This window comes from Protopterus annectens, chromosome 6.part0, assembly GCF_019279795.1.
Source record: "Protopterus annectens isolate FY-2018-M chromosome 6.part0, PAN1.0, whole genome shotgun sequence".
Classification (NCBI taxonomy): Eukaryota; Metazoa; Chordata; order Ceratodontiformes; family Protopteridae; genus Protopterus; species Protopterus annectens.
Window position 1 is genome coordinate 627019852 of NC_056737.1, and position 19218 is coordinate 627039069.

Here is a 19218-nt window from a genome sequence, read left to right on the forward strand (position 1 = left end):
ATAACTAGTGTATGGAATCCATATATATATATATATATAAAATGAATGCAAATTATATTTTAGTATGCTAGAAATTATAAAACAAGATATTAAGAGTGCTGACACTTTAAATAAAGCTGAATTGAGTGAATATAAATTGATTACTGAGTTGAGGGCAGATATTATTCCTGGTTTGAGTAATATTGTCAGCCAGAAACCAGTAGTGAAATGCTGAAACTTTAACAAGTAGTGAAGGAGTATTTAAATGGTAATTTTTCCATTTTATTAACAATAATGTGATTTTTCATTTATATAAGCAGCAAATGTTTTTGTGTGATCTCGGATAAATTGAGAAAGCATGCTTATGTGTGAATGTTTGTTTGTTCTAAATAAAAGTAAAAAACAAAAGCCGCAATAATGAAGACAAAAATAAAAATACTAAACTGATGTTATGTCTTCAGTGCTGCTATTTTTTTTTTCTTTTTGGTTTTTGTATCTATACTTTGGCTAGATTTAAAGGCAGTTTTGCTGATCCACTGGATTCCTTTTGAGACTCAGGTTTTGAAGATGTAGTTCCCATGATTCCCACATTTGGCACATGTGCAACCAATACCAGTGCTTCATGTGGGGTTATTTTCCACAGGAGCATCTAAGTGGTTACTGAACACATCTTCCACCAGCCTGGAAAAAATATGGCAAAAGGTATATAGACCACAGCTTTCTCATAAAGTTGTCCATTGCCATGTGTTGCAGGTAATGTAGCATACTCCCTGGAGGCACAGCTCAAGTCACCTATATGCAACTCTCAAACCATGGTGGTTATGTCATCCAACAATACGGTGCTGCAGACCCACAGCATTGTTGAATGTGCATTGGAGAACTGATACACTTCCATTGCTTAATGTGAACGATGACTGAAGTGAAGAATGGAATGACCACAATAGCAGATAATTCTTAGCTTTCTTCCACTTTAATAAATCGTGGACGACTTCAGAAAAACCAGGACGCCTCCCTACATCCTGGTTTTATATCCATTAAACAGGAAGTGATGTAAAAAACGTGAACATAGTATCTTACATTCATATATAAAATTATTTCAATTATAAAACATTAAAACATCAAAATGTCGTAAATACAACATATAATTATTCTTCAACACACTAAATAATGCCTTAAAAAAGGCATACTTGAAATGCATATGTTTGTTGTTTATTATGTTTACTTAAAAAAGACGTACATTCATTTGACAGACTTAGTTTTGTCGAGAGAAAAAAAAAAAGTTTCCTCTCCCAATTTCTAATCAATTAAAAAACATTAGAGGTATCATAGAAAGAAATTGGGGTATCATTTTAGGAAACAGAGATCTCATGGCTTGTGTAGGTATTCCCTTGTGTAGGTGTTCCCTGGGTCTCTGTGGGGTTCCTCTGACATCCGAAAAACATGCTGAATGTTTCCATCTCAAACTCACCAAAGAATGGAGCTGTGGGCAGCAGCACAGACTCTACATGGTGCCAGATATGGGGAAGAGTTGTACAATCCACCGCTTTGGGCATCTACTGTGGTGTGCAGTATCCTCAACATAGGAGAACATGAATCACAGACTGCATGCAGTGGCAGGGCTAACCACTCGACTGTGTAAAATATGGCTCTAGATGATTCAGTCATATTGACTAGTGTTGCCAAAATGGGAATGGGTAGTTACTGGTGATAAGTAGGTTGAGGACCCGACCTATTCCATCCTATACCGGGGACCCATGGTAACGGTGGAAGGGGTATATGTGCCCCTGTTGGCCAGTGTGTGCCCGCATAAAGCCCAGCAAACCTGTGTCAATAAGCTACTGGCCGGCCGGTGTCTAGTTGCCCATCCTGGGTTACCTGGCATGGCTCTGTTGAGTGAAAGCTGGACATAAAGCCAACCAACCTGCCAAACATGGACTGAGAATTGCTATGCTTAATGTAGGTTCAATGACCGGATGCAGCTTAAAAGTGGATGACATGATGATACAGAGGAGGCTGGACATCCTATGTACCCAAGAGACAGGATGGAAGGGGCAGTACAACAAAGCCTCTTGGCTTGGGATACAGACTCTAGTACTCAGAAGGAGGTCAGGCTAGAAATGGTGTAGGAATTGTGGTGAGAGAGAGGTTTCATTTGACAGTGAGGGATATCATCAGAATTAATGATACTCATGGCAATCAGACTCCAGTGTAATGATAGGCTGTATTCATAATCTCTACCTATGCCCCACAGCAGGGTTGTGATAGTGAGGAAGAGAGTGCATTCAGACAGCAGTTGCAGGACCTACTAGATAAAGCAGGACAACATGAATTGGTGTTGATAATGGGTGACTTGAATGCACATATCGGGACAGGCAGAACAGGATATGAGGACTGCCTGCATCCACATGTGTGGGGCAACAGGAATAAAGAAGGAGAAGCCATTCTAGACTTCTGTCTGGCAAATGACCTAATAATGAGAGCCCGAAAGCTTCATTAAATTTTGGTGTTCTATGGTGATTATTTGTGTTTTTCAGCTTAATAGTAGCCAACACATGGTTTAGAAAGAGAGACAGTCACAAGATCACATACAAGAGTAGCCAACATGAACCTCGGGTAGACTTCCTCCTACTAAGGAAAAGGCACTAGGGTAGAATCCATGGTTGCAAAGTCATCCCCAGTGAAGCAGTCTGCCCACAGCATAAGCCACTAGTTGCCACAATCAGCTACAAGCAGTGGTCAGAGAAGGCTAAGGTCAACAGAGACCAGGCTGAAGAACTGAAAGTTGACTGGAGAGAAAGTATAGCAGTTCAAGGAATTACTCAGGGCTCTAGCACCCCAAGAAGAGGAGGAAATAGGTGGAGTTGAACATGAATGGCAGCATCTAAGAACAGCATGTGTTAGAACTACAGAAAAGATATGTGGCTAAGCCAGGTATGGAAATAAAGTGCGTAGGGAAAGCTGGTGGTGGAATTCAGAAGTCCAGGAAGGCATCAAAGGAAAGGAGTGCAGGAAGAAGTGGGAGACAGAAAAGACTGACCAGGCTAAGAAGGACTACTGGTTGGCTAACAAACAAGCTAAGAAAGAAGTTGCAATAGCAAAGAATAGGGTATCGGAGGCATTCTACCAACTTCTGGAAAGTGACTTAGTAAGAGGCACAACGAAACTATATCAGGTTGCAAGGCAAAGATGCCAGCAACAACCTGCTCAGCAATCCACAGGACATCAAAGGCAGATGGAAGGAGTATTTCCAACAGCTTCTGAATGAAGAAAATCCCACAGAGGCTGTATTGGTCCCGAAACAGCCTACGATCAGAAGAGAAGAGGAGCCCACCCTATAAGAAGTAAGAACAGCACTAAGGAAAATGAAGTCAAGGAAAGCAGCAGGCTCAGATGAGGTTACAGCAGATGAGAAAAAGATGCTGGGTGAGATAGGTGAGAAATGGCTCCTGAGCAGTGTGAAGAGAAAGGTATATTCCACATGACTGGAGAATAAGCATACTTGTGCCCGTGTACAAGAACAAGAGGGACAGCCAGAACTTTGGGCAGTACAGAGGCATCAAACTCCTATCACATTGCATGAAAGTTCTGGAGAGGGTGATTAATAAATGGATACGCAGAGTAGTAGAGCGTAGGATGGGATATGAGCAGTTTGGATTTAGATCAGGATGCAGTGCAACTAACCTGATGTTTGCATTGAGACAGATACTGGAGAAGAAGCTAGAGATGAGAAGAGTGTCCAACTTGGCATTCCTAGACTTGGAGAAAGCATATGACAAGGTCCCAAGAAGCTGATCTGGGCAGTACTGTGGCGGTTTGAAGTCCGGAAACATTGGTAGAATTAGTGCAGGCTATGTACAAGGACCCAATGACTCCAGTACAAACAGTGTTTGGCCTCACAGAGGGCTTCCCAGTGGGAGTGGGTGTACACCAAGGTTCTTCTCTGAGCCCACTGCTGTTCATACTGGTGATGGACTACATTAGCAAACAGGTTGGATGGGACAGATCAACAAAGTTGCTGTATTCAGACGATGTGGCATTACAGGCAGACTCTGAGCAAGAACTTCAGCAAAGTATAGGAGAATGGAATGAAAAACTGAAGGCACATTGGATGAAACTAAGCACAGATAAGACATTGGCAGTGACAGCAAATTGGGGAAATCAGAAGAAGCTGAGAATAGAGATAGAAGGGGAAGATAGTGTAACATGTAAATGGCTTCAAGTATCTGGGAGGGGTGGTTGAGGAGAAGGGAAGTCTGAATGAAGAGGTCAAAGCTAGAATCAAAGGGGTTGCAGCCAACTGGCATAGAGTGTCAGGTGTAGTCTATTACAGAAGAATGCCAAAGAAGCTGAAAAGTAAGGTGAACAAGACAGTGGTGTGACCAGTACTACTGTATGATACAGAAACCTGGGCAGTAAAGGCAGAACAGTTGAAGAAGCTAGAGGTGATGGAAATTGAGGGCCTGAGAAAGGTGGTAGAATGCACACTGTGGGACAGACGAAAAAATGAGGACATAAGAGCAGAAGCCAAAGTAGCTCCAATTGCAGAAAAGATCAAAGAGAACAGATTATGGTGGTTTGGACACGTGCAGAAAAGCAGAAGACAATCTGTTGAGGAAGATTTGGGATAGACATGAAGAAGGTAAGAGGAAGCGAGGATATCCAGCAAAGAGGTGGATGGATTGTGTGAAAGGAGATCTGTGACAGTCAGGCAGAAGCGTGGCACTGAATCGAGAGAGTTGACGACAGTTATGATACTCCAACCCCATGTAGAAAAAATGGGGGCTGATGATGATATGCTGTACAACGTCATTGTATGCCGACAGCTACAGCATGGGAATCACCATTGGAGTGCCAATTTTATTTATTCCCATTTCTGTCAATTTATTCTGCATTTTTAGCTGCTGAGCAAACTATGGTAAGGCATCAGGCTGAGGCACCTAAGCCTTTACCAGCCTCACCACCAACTGCTGGATTCAATGCTATCCCCAGACCAACCTCTATGCAGGCTAATGATAATCATCCTGAGAGAGGAAACATGGAGGGCTCACTAGCGGCATTTGATGTTGCTTCTCTTGTGGGAGGTATCAGCTTCTCACTGAGGAGTGCAGTGTGAGGTCCCTCTGGGTCAGTTATTGGGAGGTAAGGGGGCTGGTGAGGACTGAGGTAGACTGGCAGCTTGATACCCAGATTGGCATCCTACACTGCATCCTCATGCAGCTAGCAGAATCATATTAATTGTACAGCCCCAAGTAGTGCTCCATCAGTGGCTGGAACTCTTTTATGATGTCAGCCACATAAGTGAACTGACTTCTGTGAGGATTCCATGGTGGGACAGCGTGGGAGGTAGTCCTCAAACCACTCAGTCCTCCATGTTGCTCCCCTTCCTTGTGTACGAGTCCCCCCACCCATTTGTTGTCCACCTCCTTTTTGTCCCTCATTTTGCATCAGTACCTCATGTATCAATTGTTCATTGTGTAATATGTGTTTGTATCTTTCCCTGCTACCATCCCCTGTAACCTCATCATCCCATGCTTCCCTTATCGTCTGCTGTTCTATAAAATAAAAAAGGCACCTGCCCCCAAAAAGAGTTACTCTCCTTCACCCACTCTGTGCCACTTTTTACTTCCCATTGACCTTCCGTGTATTCCTTTACTCACTGTCCCCCTGACACTGTACTATTATCCCATTCACTTTCCATTTATAACTTAAACACAGTAGGCACATTGCTGTGTAGTCCTTTTACTGTATCACAGCTATGCTCATGTTACATAGTTGCATCACATCATTGCTAGTGTGAAGGTGTACTGTGGTGAGCACTCTGTACACATGCTGTGGGGCCATGTCACAGGAGCTGTCATAGCGTGGTCTATCCACTTGCAGGGTAACTGACTTTTTTTTTCAAATTCATGTTTTTATATGCAGCATTGTTCATAGTAGGTCCACTCTGTGTTGCTGCTGGTGCATACCTAATCCCTGTTGGACTGTAATGCACAATGCCAGCCACACTGTTCATCGTAGTGCAGTTGCCTTACTATTGTTTTTTAATCCACCTGTAGTGTTTTTAGTAGTGGAGTATAGGTGGTGCTGTAGATGTGGTATGGGAAGACGTTTTCATTCCCATAGTGTTTGCATTTCCCCCCTCACTGTAAGGATGTGGTGTTACTATTTTCTGTATAACAAAACTTTATTGACTATAACTTGAACAGTACAGCATAACAGACTGCCTCATAACTCCACAGTATCGCTTATAACTTAATGTAGAAGATACATTTCTACATTTAGAAAATATATAATACATTTAATTTGTCAACACAGGGTTATATATTTGCCTGCTAATAGATCTTCAAGTTTAAGATATCACACATGCCTTTAACTGTGATTTGAAGTCCATTTTGCTCATGATGACCACTTCAGGTGTAACTTCTTCCTCATCTTACCATCAGCAACTGACATTTCTATTTTTTTCAAAGCTTGTGCAACTGTGAAACCAGTTCAATAATAAATAGTAGATTAGATGCTTCTACTTTTCTAGTTGTACACATTTTATATACCAGTAGTAATTGAGCTTGTAACCAACTGAAAATAACAGCAACATTTCATCAATCTTAACTGTTTCTGGCCATAGTTGATCTAGAATGCTTTGCATCTCAGCTGTAAAATTTCCTAGGACATTGCATTAAACAAATACGCAAGTCCACTTGCCAAAGAATTACCTTTAACCTCCAGCAAAACCCATCTAACTGAGAATTCATCTAATACAAATACTGTGTTTACGAAAAACTGTTATTAGGTGTCAGTGTTATAATTTGCTATACGTTTGTAAATTTCACCAAGTTCCTTTGCCATGCCCTCTTAAGCATACCTACTTCACTAAAATGAATTGTAATAAGTTTATAATAAATGCAGATAATATGATTTCCTATTATAGGGGAGCACCTTTTAGATTTTATTAAACATTTCATGGGGGGGGGGGGTCTTGGTCTTGAGTTTTACTTTCATTTTTTATTTTACTCTAGAAAAACATTACCCTAGGATTGAAGCCAAATTTAAGTCTGGCTGTTTACCAACTCATTATATAAGTATGTTAGATTAATTGCTCCCAGTAATTTAATTTACACTTAATTTAACAACTTATGCTTGTGAAATATGTATTGTGATATCATAGAAGGGTGGTGTATAATTTTGGGAGTTGCTGTTTTGAAAAGGGGATGTGAGAGAGTCAGGCCCACTCTTATGGGAGCTACACAGGCTTGCACTCCTGCAAACAACACTTAATTCATCGTTTGAAGTTTTTGTTTCATTTATAGTGGTCTCAGTGTTAATGTGATCATTTTAGTGACATGAATCATAGGTTCATACTAGGCTATCTGCCCGAGGGCATTTATAAGCCTAGCCCATAGTTTTGTGGCTTACGCCACCCCTTTAGTTTGGAGAAACTATGCCCATTATTTTGCTGTGCCTCTGTCGAGCAGTGACACTGAGGTAACCCCTGGGGTGTATCTGCGATCTCCCATCCATTGGTCAAGGTTCCTCTTGAACAAGGCCAGCGAGGTGCTCTGCCTCACATAAACCGGGATTTTGTTCCACAGCATAGGGAGTCTTTGGGTGATGAATCTATCCCTCCAGCACGTCCTATTAATAACGGTGTCGAGGTTTAAGTCTCCCGCCCTTGTGGCTCTGAGGGATCTGGATTTTTTGAGATGAAGCATGTTCATCAAATCTGGGTTTGACATGGCCTTGTATGTCAGGCACAGGTCACCTCTGAGCAAGCGGTAAGCAACTGAATATAACTGGAGTTCTTTCAGTCGGGCAGCATAAGACAGATTTTGAGACCCTTTATCCTTTGGTGAGGAACTTTTGTGGCCTCTCCAGCTGCTGCAAGTGTCGGGTCAGATACATTCCGAATGGGGCATTGTACTCGATCATTGGTCTGATGAGTGATGTGTATAGGGAGACTATGACCTCCCTTGATCTAGATGTGAAACCCTTCATGATGAGGTGGGCAATGTAGAAGGTCTTCCTAACTACTTTAGCAATATGAGTGTCGAATGAAAGGCTACTGTCAACCTGGGTTCCCAGGTCCCTGATAACTTCTTCTGTGATCAGGGGATTGCCACCTATATGGTAGCTAGGGGTAACCTTATTTTTTCCGAAGGGTATGACTATGCATTTCTTGGCATTTAACTTTAGGCCATGGCTCTGGCACCAGTTATCCGTTTCTGTGAGACCCTTTTGAAGGATATCTGTGTCGGATGTGTTTTCAACTACGGCGCCCAGTTTGCAGTCATCTGCAAACTTTGTCAGCCATAACCCTCCTGTGTTTGCTTGTACTTCAGAAAAGTAGATGCCAAACAAGAGTGGGCCCAGGACTGAGCCCTGTGGGACACCACTTGTGACAGGCTTTGAGTCTGACATGGCGCTAGCAACTCTGACCCTGTGGGTTCTGTCACTCAGCCAGTTTGCAACCCATCTTGTAATGTATGGGTTTACATTTAAGTTGATGAGTTTTTCAATGATACCTGAGTGGGGTATTGTATCGAAAGCCTTTGCCAGGTCTAGGTAGGCTGTATGGACTGCCTTTCCCTCATCAATGGCCTTGGTGACTGTTTCGAAAAAGTCAACCAAGTTTAAAAGGCATGATCTGCCTTTGACAAAGCCAAACTGGGTTGGATCCAAAGTCTGCAAATTCCCTATGTCTTTATTTATGAGATCCATTATGATCCTCTCCATGGCTTTGCAGATAAGGCTTGTCAAGCTAATGGGACGGTAATTTCCAGGGTCGGTGGTGGCACCGCCTTTGTGGAGTGGGACCACAGTCGCTGTGCGCCAATCCCTGGGTACGTATCCGGAGGTGAGAATAAGATTAAACAGCTGTCCTAACTGTGGGTTTAATTCCTCATTGAGTTCATGGAGCACACAGCCGGGGACACCATCAGGTCCCATGGATGCTGTGTTCTTTGCCATGGAGAGAGCAGTTCTCACCTGGGCGTTAGAGATGTTTGGGGGGCTACAATCATTTGGTATAGATATCTCTCCTTTTGGTGGGGGGGGGGAGAAGTTTGCACTGAACCTGTCAGCCAGTATGTTGGCAATGTCTGTAGGATCAGTAATCTTCACATCATTTTGAACTAATTCTGAGCATATCTGGGAGTTTCCTCCTAGGTTTCTGACATAGCTAAATAATGCCTTATGGTTGTCTTTAGAGTCCTTAGCTATTTTTTTCTCAAAATTAGCTTTGGATGATTTTATGAGAGCTCTTAGCTTTTTACTTATAGTGATCACAGGTGTCTTACCTTTTAAGGATTTTGCTCTATCTTTTAGTAGCTTTCTCCTTTTGTTGTAGAGTTTGTTTATGGCTGGGGTCCACCAGACTGGACGCTTGCCTTTGGTACAAAGAGTCTTTGTTTTGCTTGGGATTGCCTGATCCATGCAGCCCTGCAGATGCTGGTAGAAGGCATTTGTAAGTGATTCAGCAGTTTGAGTAATGTTTACCGCCGGCTCAGGGGCCTTAAAGGAGACCACACTAGTCTTTAGAAGTGTGAAGTCGGCTTTCGAGAAGTTCTTTACTGTGGTCTTTTTCATTTCGGTGGGGCGGATGAGGACCTCCAGCGAGATTAGTTTGTGATCTGATCTCACCAGTGAGGGGTATACTTCGGTTGAACATTGTGCTCCCATATTCGTGATGATGAGATCAAGTATGTTTTCTCCTCTTGTGTGGATGGTGACTAGTTGTTCCATGGCATTTGAGTTTATGAATTCCAGGAACTTTTGGGCTAGAGTGTTTGGGCTTGAGTAGTGTTCCCAGTCTATATTAGGGTAGTTGAAGTCACCTAGTATGATGGTGTTCGGAGATACATTTATCCCCTCCAATGTTTTCAGGAAGGCCATGTGAGGTTCCTGAGTTTGCGAGGGTGGCCTGTAACATGCTACAAATTGCAGAGCAGTCTTGCCTATGGTTAATTGCACCTGGATGGTTTCCGATGCATCGTGCGTTGCCACCAATCTTGAGGTGTGGGTGTCCTTGATGAATATGGATACCCCTCCTCCTTTCTTGGTATTGTCCGGGTTTTGGGGCCGGAACGCATGATATGAGGTAAAACCTGATAGTGCTGGGGTGCTCTCAGGAGCCTTGAACCAGGTTTCTGTCACAGCACAGACAGCGATGTTCTCCATACTGAGAAGGGCCTCGAGTGCGTGCATCTTGAGGTTGAGACTTCTGGCATTGAGCAGCATTACCCTTAGTTTTTTTTCTTTGTTGTGTTCTAGGGTGGTAGGTTTAGAATTTGAGCCGTGCCTAAAAAAGGCACTATGGGGGTGCCATCCATCTTAAATCCATTTAAGCTGAAGAACAGCACCAAGTTCAAAAATGTGGTTCCATGTTTGGATCTTGGAAAATTTATTCATACAGTAGCTTCTTTTTTTTATCTTGGACTCCATGATGGTTATACTTGACCACCATCAGTAAGTGCAAAATGACTGCATCCTCAAACTTCGGTCAAATTTCAACTGTGCTGAGTTATTTTCACTGGTTTTTTGATGATGGTGGTGCTGGTATTGACAAATTCAACTTCTAAGATCCTGGTCTTCACTTATAGAGCAGTTGTGGCTTTGGTCACTTTTGTCTTATGGAACTCCTGGTGTCTTGCATCTTCATATGTCCACACTATTCTGCCAGTGAGGAAATGCTAGCAATTCCAAGGATGTGCATCTGGTAGGTGATCATTTTCCAAATGTTCACCTTTCCTGTGGAATTCACTACATCCCCAGCTTCAGACCTGCAGTCTAAGTGAGTTTATATTCATCCTTACTGAATATGAATAGAACTTTTCGGGGTTTTATTCATTTGAACAGTTGTAACTCTTGTGGTCCTAATTTAATGTTTTATTCGTTTGGTACCGTTCTATCATACCATATGCTATATGTTGTATTAATATTGCTGTAAAAGTGTTGAGCTTTAAACAGTATATTAAATACATACATGTTAAACTTTAGTAAGGACTGGATTCTTAGAGGTGGCATGCAGTGCATAGAAAAAGTTTGCAAAATATAGCATTAAGAATGAACGTACTAAACAACTGGCCTGAGGGCAAAAGTTAAAATGACTAAAGGGGTGGCCAGAGGGAACAGAGGCAAGGTGTCCATTATTGCTGCTGGTGATCTAAGTTCAGGAATGGTCTCAGATCTGGGCTAGGATTGGATGGGGGGAATAATAGAACAAAGGAGATGGTGGCTAGCTCTCCTATCACTGGGAGTAGGGTCAGGGGAAAGTGCTGCCTCTGCAACCTGTGAGGGAGGCCAGAAGCCTTGACTGTTGCCTACTTGTGGGAATGACAGGATGTTACTGAATGTGCCATGCCCAGGGTAGGCATTCTGACTGTCTCTGCATACATGACCACTCCTGGTGTTGTGTCCTGTATCTTTCCATTGGATCCATCACTTCTCATTCAGTGGAAATGTCTACCAAGTGGTTGACTCTCAGTGAATAATAAGAGGGGCACACACAGCAGTATGGTCATGACAAGGTTGTGTGGGTGTCATAATTGGGGGAAAAGTTAAATGACTAAGCAGCCTGGGTAGGGAAAATGTATAAAAAAATAAATGATTAAGTAGTTCAAAGATAGTAGAATAAACAGTGTATCAAGATTGATGTCCGTGTACACTGCAAGTATAACTGATCAATTCTGCATGAATGTCAATGCTAATGCAAGCCATAGACAGCTATACTTTGTACCGTAGTGGTCTGCTAACATGGTGTAGAAGTATAGAGGTCCTCTAAATGGCCATAAGCTACTGCATTGCCAGTACAGTATGATTATTGACAGCACTCCATGTAACCAACTACTGAAACAAACACAGGTCGGCACAGCCAGTCAAGCAATGCAGACAAATATATATCTACATAAGTGGCTCGTATGTATGACTGTGTATGTGTGTGTATATATATATATATATATATATATATATATATGTAAAACATCTATGTTAGATGATCGAGTTTTCAGAAACTCGAAATTCATATGATCAACACCATATAACTGAGTTTCTGAAAACTCGAACATCAAAAAAAAAATCTACCTTTTTTACGTTTCTACAGGGGGGCCAAGCCCCCCAATTGCACTCCCTAAACCCCCCGCAAATTATATATACCAACTCCGAGATTGCACTATAGTGAGGAAAAGGGTAAATGTCCTGATCCACACTGTACCGTGATCTCCATTCAAAGGCTTTGAGTTTTCAAAAACTTAATCATATGGTCTCGAAACGTAGAAGTACACACGTTTTGAATGGCTAAACATCAATCCTGAAAGATCAAAAGCCAAAACATCAAAAAAAAAAAAAAAAAAAAAAAAGCAAAACAATTAGTTTTTGTAGGGGGGCATGCCTCCGCACCCCCCTCACCCCCCCTCCCTACTTAATATATATACATACCAACTCCGGGATTACTGAACATTGGAAAAAGGGCTGATTCCACTTTTCTCACAAGGCCTTAAAGTTGGCAGAAGTGATCAAATGAGCTTCAATCACTTCTGCCGGCGTAAAAAAACATTTCACATTACGAACTTTTGATTATATGAAGTTTTCCTGTGTGTGTGTGTGTGTGTGTGTGTGTGTGTGTGTGTGTGTGTGTGTGTGTGTGTGTGTATATATAGATATATATATATATATATATATATATATATATATATATATGTATATATAAAATAAAATGTGTGTGTGTTAAAAAATATGACGCTGAATCTGGATAGTCACTACAAACTTTTTATTATAATCCAAAGTGGTGAGTGTGTTCATTACTTACAACTTACAGGGAACAGTTTAGACAAATTGTTAAAGGTTAAAGCTAATGGGTATTATTTTAGCAGTTAAGTGTTGGGTTAGAAATATAATGTGAGTGGCTTAATGGGGAGTGAGCTTACCTAGCTGTAAGTTTTTGGTGAAGTATGTGTAGGTGTGGGTTGTAGTTGGTCCATTTCTATGACAATCATACCACTTATAACTTTATTCTAAATGGAAAAAAGTTCAAGAAGAAACTGAGTCATAGGTGTGCCTGTAGTGGTATGTTGAAACTGGACAGATGTAGTTAAAGGTGGAACAATAGAGAAAATTAATTAAGACGTATAATAGTGGGGAGTGCTTTTATGTGCTGCTTTTGGGGAAGACCTGTAGTAGTAGTGTTTTGACAGTCTTCCAGATTTTTTTGACTTTGACAGCACTGTTTTTTAATATTGTTTCTTTTTTGAGTGAGAAGTTTTCCTTCTTGACTAAGTTATTACAATATTTTTGTATTACATCCAAGTCTAGTCTGTTTTTTAATCATATTTCTAATTTCTGAAAACAACCACAAGGTTTGGTTGCTTCAGTCTTCAAATATGAAGAGAAAAAAATCTTGTCTTTTACAGGTATGAAAAAGTTTGAAAGGATGGACAGGGCTGCCATTGTGTCTCTGTAGCTAAAAAGTGGTGACCAGTCAATAATCTGAAGTTCATCTGTAATGTGGGGTTCCACTGGTTTGTGATGTGACACTGGTTAGTAGTATATCACAGGGTCTTTCTTATACCTTAAAGACACGGTAGATAATAAAGGGTTGTGGTTAATGATACCTGCTGGGCAGAAGAGTTAATGAACTGAGTTTGTCTGGATTATTTGTAATCAGTGCATTGAGTGAACCTTACCCTGAGTTGCCTGTAGAGAGAGTACTGTTATTCATCATTTTATCTAGATTGCTTGAGGAAAGAATCCATTAAAGGTGTAGGTGTAATAGTGTTCTGCTTAGGTGGAGTGATTGTTAGCATGCACTGAGAACAGAACCAGTAGACTGAGTGCAATGACTGCGAAAAGCACACTGTTTTATGTGTACTGAATCTGAGATCCCACTTCTGTGGGTAAAAGGACTGAATCCCTTGAACCCTCACTAAAGCAATCTCAACAAGGAATACATAAAATAGATTCTGCTAGCAAGCACTAACCCTGTCTATGCATAGTATACATGTATACATACATACACCATCCAACATTCAGCACAGTCACCACAATCAGACTAAAACACTCCTTTTGTGCACTATCACACCTAACTACACTTAGACACACATGCACACGTGTGCATGATGCATGTGGGTGTGTGCAGGCATACAGTGCAAATCAAATAAAACACAACTAGGAGCCATATTTGCTGTAACATGCTACTATTGTCAATAGTGTGCAGCAGCTTCATTATTGCACAATCCTTCCAGTGAGAGCTATTTAATCTGCAGTATGACCTAAGAGGGATACTTGCAAAAGAAGGATAGTGATGTCCGTTACTGAGTACGAAGCCTAATAAGATACAGATGAGAACTGGGTGCAGGAGTGGTTGATGAACATTTTCAGCTGTTGTCTTTTTCTGGCAGGTCATTTTTGCCCCATGCCTGAATACTATCAAGCCATTTCCAGCCAGACTCAGCCCCTTCAGCCCTCCACCTCTGATGCATCTGTGTGGACCGTAAAAGGCTTGGAAAAGTTTGGGGACACCTATACTGTCTGAACACAGAGGCTTTGTTTGAGTTTCTTTAAAGTGCCATTAGCTTCTAGAATCCACCTAACTTTATCCAGCATTTTGCCTTTGGTTAAGTCCATGAGGGAACAGGCTATATAAGTGACAATTGTGTATATTTCCTGCAGTATCTAACAAGCCCCAGGAATGCCTGCACTTTTTTTATTTATCCTGGTACTGGACACATTTTAAATGCCAAGATTTTCTGTTTCTGAGGTATAATCAAACCCTACCTTATAACATGACCTAAATATCTGATCTTAGTCATGCCAACCTTGCATTTTAGAGCATTAGCAGTAAGCATGGCCTACATTAAGGATTCCAGGAAAACTGGACTCAAGACATTCTTTTATGTTTATGGTGTAGAGCTGGTTCATTTGAATTCTAACAAATGTGCAGTTATGAGTAAAACTGAATAGACTGAAGATGAATATAATAATTATGAAACCTACTTCTGCACCTGGCTGGAATGAGTCATATAGCATATATTAAAGCATTAGTCTTCGAGACATTAACCTTTCATCAATTCATTTAATTTAACTGCTTTATCGATGCTCTCTGTGTGTATATTTTTATTTATTTGAGAAAGCATGATGGATATACAAAAGGTTTGTAACCTTTGTGCTTTCTTCAGTTTTAATAAACCTTTGCTGTGCTGTTTCTGTCTTTTCATGTTTTTGCTATGTTTTCTTGTGGAAAGGACTGGATTAATCTGTTTGAACCTGTTTCTTTAACCTTCTTCAAAACTCAAAAGAGCCCATGACAGATGTGATTTAAGTGTTTGTATCAACAGCAGCTAAAGAAACTGAACTCTGGAAAGGGGTTTAGTAACCAGGCCTTTTTCCAGATGTCACAACAGCTGTGAGTGAGTTCTCCATATTCTTCATGGTCCTCCTATGAGAGAGCAGATACAGTCCTGAGATCTTCACCTTTGTGATCAAACCAAGCCAGCCATGGATAAATCTTGATATACCCATGCACAGTCATGGATTATTGCTTTAATATTTGTCATAGCTGCTTTCTATACAGTTTGAATTTATTTGCCCAAGTAGAATATATAAAGTCTCCAAGAAAGAGAGAATGGTATAGTTTGGAGAATTCAGACTAAAACATTTGAATCCATGACTGAGAAGTTTTTTCTGATGATCTACCATTGACTCTGCGGTGAACACAATTTTTTTAGCAAAAATAATGACTTAGTGTCAAATACCCTTTAAAGATACAGTAAAATTGCTTTCTGTGAAGCTTGTTTGAATTATATATTTCCACTAACTTTCAAGACTGGGTGCACAAATATCGTACATTTGTCCCATATGTTGCGTCAGTCGTAGGAAGATTTTCATTTTCGTTGTCATGCTTTGTAGTGAATTCATTGAATGCATTGTGTTTGCACAATACACAAGTGTTTCACATCATACATTCAAGCAGGTAGCAAGAAAACAGTGAGAATAACAGATGTTTTATTGCAGGATTCATGTGATTGGCTGGGAGATCATGATGAACCCCTGACTGGTTTCTCTTGGAGAGGAGGGTCAGAGCGAGAGACAACAGGCATTCAGATTTGGAGTGAAGTGTTCCTTGTTGATAAACCTGATGGCAAAAAGGTAAGAAATGATTTAACCTGTATGGTAACAATCACAGCTTAAAGACCTGTGTCACTGTATTTGTGATGTACTCAGTAACTCTTATATTGCACCTGTTGCACCTTCAAACAGGTTCTGTGCAGTGAAATTGTCAGTTTTCCTGTCCTGTGTGGAAACATGTGTACCTCATTTTCACTAACTTGTGTATGTTATATCTGCTTCAGTTGTTGTAGTCCGTGTGCATTTGTCACCATGCTACTACAAACGTGCAGTTTTTCATAAATAATTGAGGATTATATATAACCTGGTCCCTGGAACATCATGGATTCATCAAGGGCTGTTCATGCTTACTCAGCCTGGTGGATTTTTTTGAAAATGTCACCAAAGCAGTGGATGATGGCAAAATGGTACACACTGCATGCCTTGACCTGGTCAACACTTTTGACACAGTTACCCACTCAGGCTTAGTAGAAAAGCTAAATAAACTTTGACTAAACTCCTATATCATCCGCTGGTTGCCAACTGGCTCACAGATAGGATGCAGATAACCAAAATAGGGGAAGTTACCTAAAAGGGACTAGGCACCAGTAGAGTCCCCTGGAGTTCTGTGCTGGGACTGCTGCTGTTTGGCATTTACTTTTCTGGAGTAAAAGTCAATACTAAAGGGCTCTGGATGACTAGGTTTGCAAATGACTGCAAGCTGGGAGCAGTCTTTGAATCCCCAAATGACTTAGCGATCTTGCAGGATGGCTTGTTTCAAATAAATAACTGGTGTCAAAATCATGGATTAAAACTAAATGCCAAAAAATGCATTATTGTATCCTTTGGGAAGTCATCTATCCCAGGGAACTGACACATTGACAATATGCCCCCAAGAGTTGACCCAGTCGTTTGTGATTTGGGAACTTATGTGCACAGTGGCCTAACTTTGACCAACATGTGTCTGTTGTTATAAGAAAATAATTCTGTATTGCACAGCTTATAAATAAAAGGGATTGTGTCTAGATCAAAGGATGTCATTGTCCCTGTTTACTCAGCCCTCATTAGCCCAATAATTGAATATAATGCCTCTTTTGGCATGTATCTGTCCAGACACATGCAACAACTGGAACGCCCACAGTGATACCTTACTAAAAGGATACATGGTCTAAACTTCATGTCTAACATGGACCGACTGAAAGCCCTGTCAGAATACTCAGTATCCTATACACTGCTAAGAAGTAACCTGTGGCTGGCATACAAGGCATCCTCTGACCCATTGGTGGATTTACTGCACATCAGCAAGTCAAATGGCAGCAGAAGTACTTGGTCTAGGGAGTTAAACCTCTTCTGGAAAATAATGGTTTGGAGGGACATGTATATCTCGCAGAGGATACCAGACTCCCCATCTATGTAAAACAAAGTTCATCCCTGCCCATATTCAAGCACAGCTTAGATCTGTGGATGGGAAACAGAAACTTTACCCCAGAACTGCCCCCTGTACTACTAATTGACAGAGGGCTCTCTTAAATGCTTTATCCCATGAATGAGTCCACTCAAATTATCTATGGTATGATTCCAGTTATTCTCATTAGGGTAATATATAATTATCAACCATAGGATGGGTAAAGCCAATCTATAACCAAATGGGATAGGTTATTTTGAGTACAAAAAGGGAAATTAGCTAGGCTTAAAATGACCCAGAAGGGCAGGTAGCCTAGTATTTATCTAATTAACCTAAAAACCCTGGCAGACATAGTTATCCAGTGTATTCAGTTATAGACATAATAAATTGAATGTTATCTAGTTGGTAATACAGGACTTTGTGTGAAAACAAGACTTGTACTAAAATCACAAATCTCTCTTCTTTTGTGTTATTTTGCTACATCTCAGTTTTCTGCACATCTAAATGCACCATTTTCCAGTATTTCTTCCATCTTTAACTTCTTATTCCTCCCACGGCATTCCATTGTCTTATTTGTCTGCTGTTTACCACATCACCTGTTTCATCTTTTTTAGTAGGCTGCATGACTAAACCATTCACCCAAGGATCTCTTCTCAGACTTAAGATTTTAATGAGGCATCTACAACACAGTCAGGTCAGTATTGGACATCATCTTTAAGGGATTGATACTTTTCAGAATACATTGAGAGTGGAGCATGCAGTGCTTTAAACCATTTTTGCCCTCCTTTCTTTCCATTAAGTGATTAGAGCTAAAGCTGGTGACCTCTGCTTCTAGTAGGAGCCATATTTTTACTGCATATCTTTAATGCCTACAACCCATAGAGAAATCTTGCAGATGTTTAAACCATCAGCTCTTCCTTATCTGACCCTGTTTATTATCCAGTCTATTCAACAGTATCACAGACTTTCCTGTTCAAAATATCTAGACTCTGCCATTACTTAGTTGTTTTCTTTTTCTTGTTGTTGTTGCTTTTGACCACATTATAGAGTTCATGCTTACACTGCAAAGTATTTTAAGTAAGTTTAGGTATTTAACGTTTGTAGTTTTTCTGTGATGATCTTTTAATGAGAACACCTAGAAAGCATACAGACCTGGGGATTTATTAACAATCCTGTACACTTCTCACCAAGCCTACACAATTTATGTGTGTTAGTGTGCTTAGCAGTATTGCTCATTATATATGCAAGCTGCTAAGGAAGCCTACACATTCAGCAGCACTAGCAGACAATGTAAACAAAAGGTGCTGCCTGCAAGCAAACATGGGAACAGCATAATACAAGGCAAGACCAACTTTAATGAACGAATTAAAGATGCATGAGGAAGATAAACATGGAAATGTACTCCGATACAGTGATTAGTGCACAAGCAAGAAGCAGGGGAAGCTAATCAGGGAAACTGTAATCAGATAACTGTAATTAGTAAACAAAGCATTTTTGACATAAGTTATTTATGTTGATGTAATAAAGCAATCCTCTTCACTTTTACTGACACATGTACATGAATAAAAATGAAATGCTGACAAAGGATGTGAGAGAGACACAGAACTACACTATAGTAAAGGGGAGTAAATGTAATGTTTATAAAATACTGAGGTGAGATAACCGTTATCAAGGACAGTAGATACGGTAGTGGATATTTGCATATACTGCAGTTATTGCATATCAGATGTATATACAGGATG

The 19218-nt window shown here is 40.7% G+C and overlaps 1 protein-coding gene across 2 annotated transcripts in view; it reads left to right on the forward strand.

Moving 5' to 3' along the window:
- Window positions 1–19218, forward strand: part of ATL1 (atlastin GTPase 1) — a 903853-nt gene that overhangs the window by 257240 nt on the left and 627395 nt on the right. For both annotated transcript variants that reach the window (XM_044074302.1, XM_044074301.1), the window contains exon 3: window positions 15979–16113. In XM_044074302.1, the coding sequence (XP_043930237.1) occupies window positions 15979–16113 (135 nt within the window). The remainder of the gene's footprint in view (window positions 1–15978; window positions 16114–19218) is intronic.